Raw genomic sequence first — 1819 nt, 5'->3', positions numbered from 1 at the left:
TATACACACACACACACAGCAATTTCCCCTGAAATCCCATTTAAAACAGACGTAAACACAGCTTCTCAGAAACCCGGGCTGCTGGCCTCCCCCTTGCCCACCTTTTGGGCTCCAGGCAATAACTTGAAAGCTTTTAACTTAGTCCAATTATCCCATCAAACAGATGAAAGACCTGGGCCCAGAAATGTTTTCTATCATTCTGATTTAAAACAAGTTCACAGGGGAGTTGATGAACACTCCCTCCTTGGACCAATGATCCTTAAACTCCACCAAAATGTCTTCTTTCTTTCTCTGGCCAATGTCTCTAGTTCTGGAACAGGACAAACTACTAATAAGTGACACATGTTTATGCGTCCTTTCTAAAACATCCTAATTAAAAAAAAAGAAAAGATATGCCCTAACTCAGTGTTTCTCAACCTTCCTAATGCCGCGACCCTTTAATACAGTTCCTCATGTTGTGGTGACCCCCAACCATAAAATTATTTTCGTTGCTACTTCATAACTGTAATGTTGCTACTGTTATGAATCGTCATGTAAATATCTGATATGCAGGATGTATTTTCATTGTTGCAAATTGAACATAATTAAAGCATAGTGATCCATCACAAAAACAATATGTAATTATATGTGTGTTTTCCGACAGTCTTAGGTGACCCCTGTGAAAGGGTCGTTCGACCCCCAATGGGGTCGCGACCCACAGGTTGAGAACCGCTGCCCTAACTGGTTTGGCTCAACGGACAGAGCGTTGGCCTGTGGACTGAAGGCTCCCGGGTTCGATTCTGGTCAAGGGCACATGACCAGGTTGCGGGGTTGATCCCCAGTGCATGGGGCCTACAGGAGGCAGCCGATCCATGATTCTATCTCATCATTAATGTTTCTACCTCTCTCCCCCTCTCCCTTCCTCTCTGAAATCAATAAAAATATATTTTTTAAAAAAGGAAAGTATACCACGGTGTTTTTTTTTTTCATCTTTTACACACTGGCTTTACAACTGTACATTAGAATTTAGCATCTGGAAATGAAAAGCCCTCTAACTGTAGACATGGACAACACACCTGCCTGTACAGGATAAAGTCCCAATAACCAAGGCAGAGGGAGGAGGGAGGAGGGAGCCCCGGCTCCCAGGGCCGCCCACCCCGGCGCTCAGCGGTACCTGTCACGGCATTGTGCTTAGCGCCCGGCTTGGCGTGGATGGCTATGGTGACACAGCCTTTGGCATCCACTGCCACGGGGCCTAAGGGAGGAAGCGCTTGCTCTGGCTCCTTGCTCTGGCTTTTACCCTAAAACGACAACAACAACCACACTACAACTTCACAGGTTGCAAAACATGTTCCCCACACACGTGGTCCTTCCACCTGTAACCAAGGCAAACCGTCGGCGCCCGGGGAATTCGGGCCACCCCGGCATGGCTCCAACCTCCTCGTGGCTCCAACCAATGCCGTCCCATCAACCCCACGCACTTTCCTCCCGTCCTGGAGGCCTGGCTCATGGCCCCCGTCCGCTTGGTACGTCCCGTCCCGCCGAGGCAGGGACCACGCGTGCGGCACGAGCTAATGAATGAATGTGAACTAAACCCGGAAGCGCCTCTGTCTGTGAATTTGGGGGGAAAGCGGTGACCTTTAAAAGGCCTGCTGTGCAACATCAGTTGTTCTAGGACTTTTCGTCTGGCGCACACGGACTCTGCACCGGGCAGCCTGCAGGCAAAGGCTGTGTGTCAAGGGGAGTAAGGCCCCCTGGGAGCTCGGGCTGCAGGGAGGCACCGCGCGCTGGGCGTCACTCCCGGAGGAGAAGGGCTGTTCGGCCCGGGCACCCCGGCCCC

The 1819-nt window shown here is 50.7% G+C and overlaps 1 protein-coding gene across 1 annotated transcript in view; it reads right to left on the bottom strand.

Annotated features, from left to right (window-relative positions):
* The window catches only part of LOC102261717 (chromosome unknown open reading frame, human C15orf40), a 37563-nt gene that overhangs the window by 30430 nt on the left and 5314 nt on the right, over positions 1 to 1819 (bottom strand). Inside the window, exon 2 of the mRNA XM_005878495.2 lies at positions 1154 to 1280. Coding sequence (XP_005878557.2) covers positions 1154 to 1280 — 127 coding nt within the window. The remainder of the gene's footprint in view (positions 1 to 1153; positions 1281 to 1819) is intronic.

This window comes from Myotis brandtii, unplaced genomic scaffold (genome assembly GCF_000412655.1).
Source record: "Myotis brandtii unplaced genomic scaffold, ASM41265v1 scaffold561, whole genome shotgun sequence".
NCBI classification, from domain to species: domain Eukaryota; kingdom Metazoa; phylum Chordata; class Mammalia; order Chiroptera; family Vespertilionidae; genus Myotis; species Myotis brandtii.
This window is presented reverse-complemented; position numbering and strand designations above follow the sequence as displayed.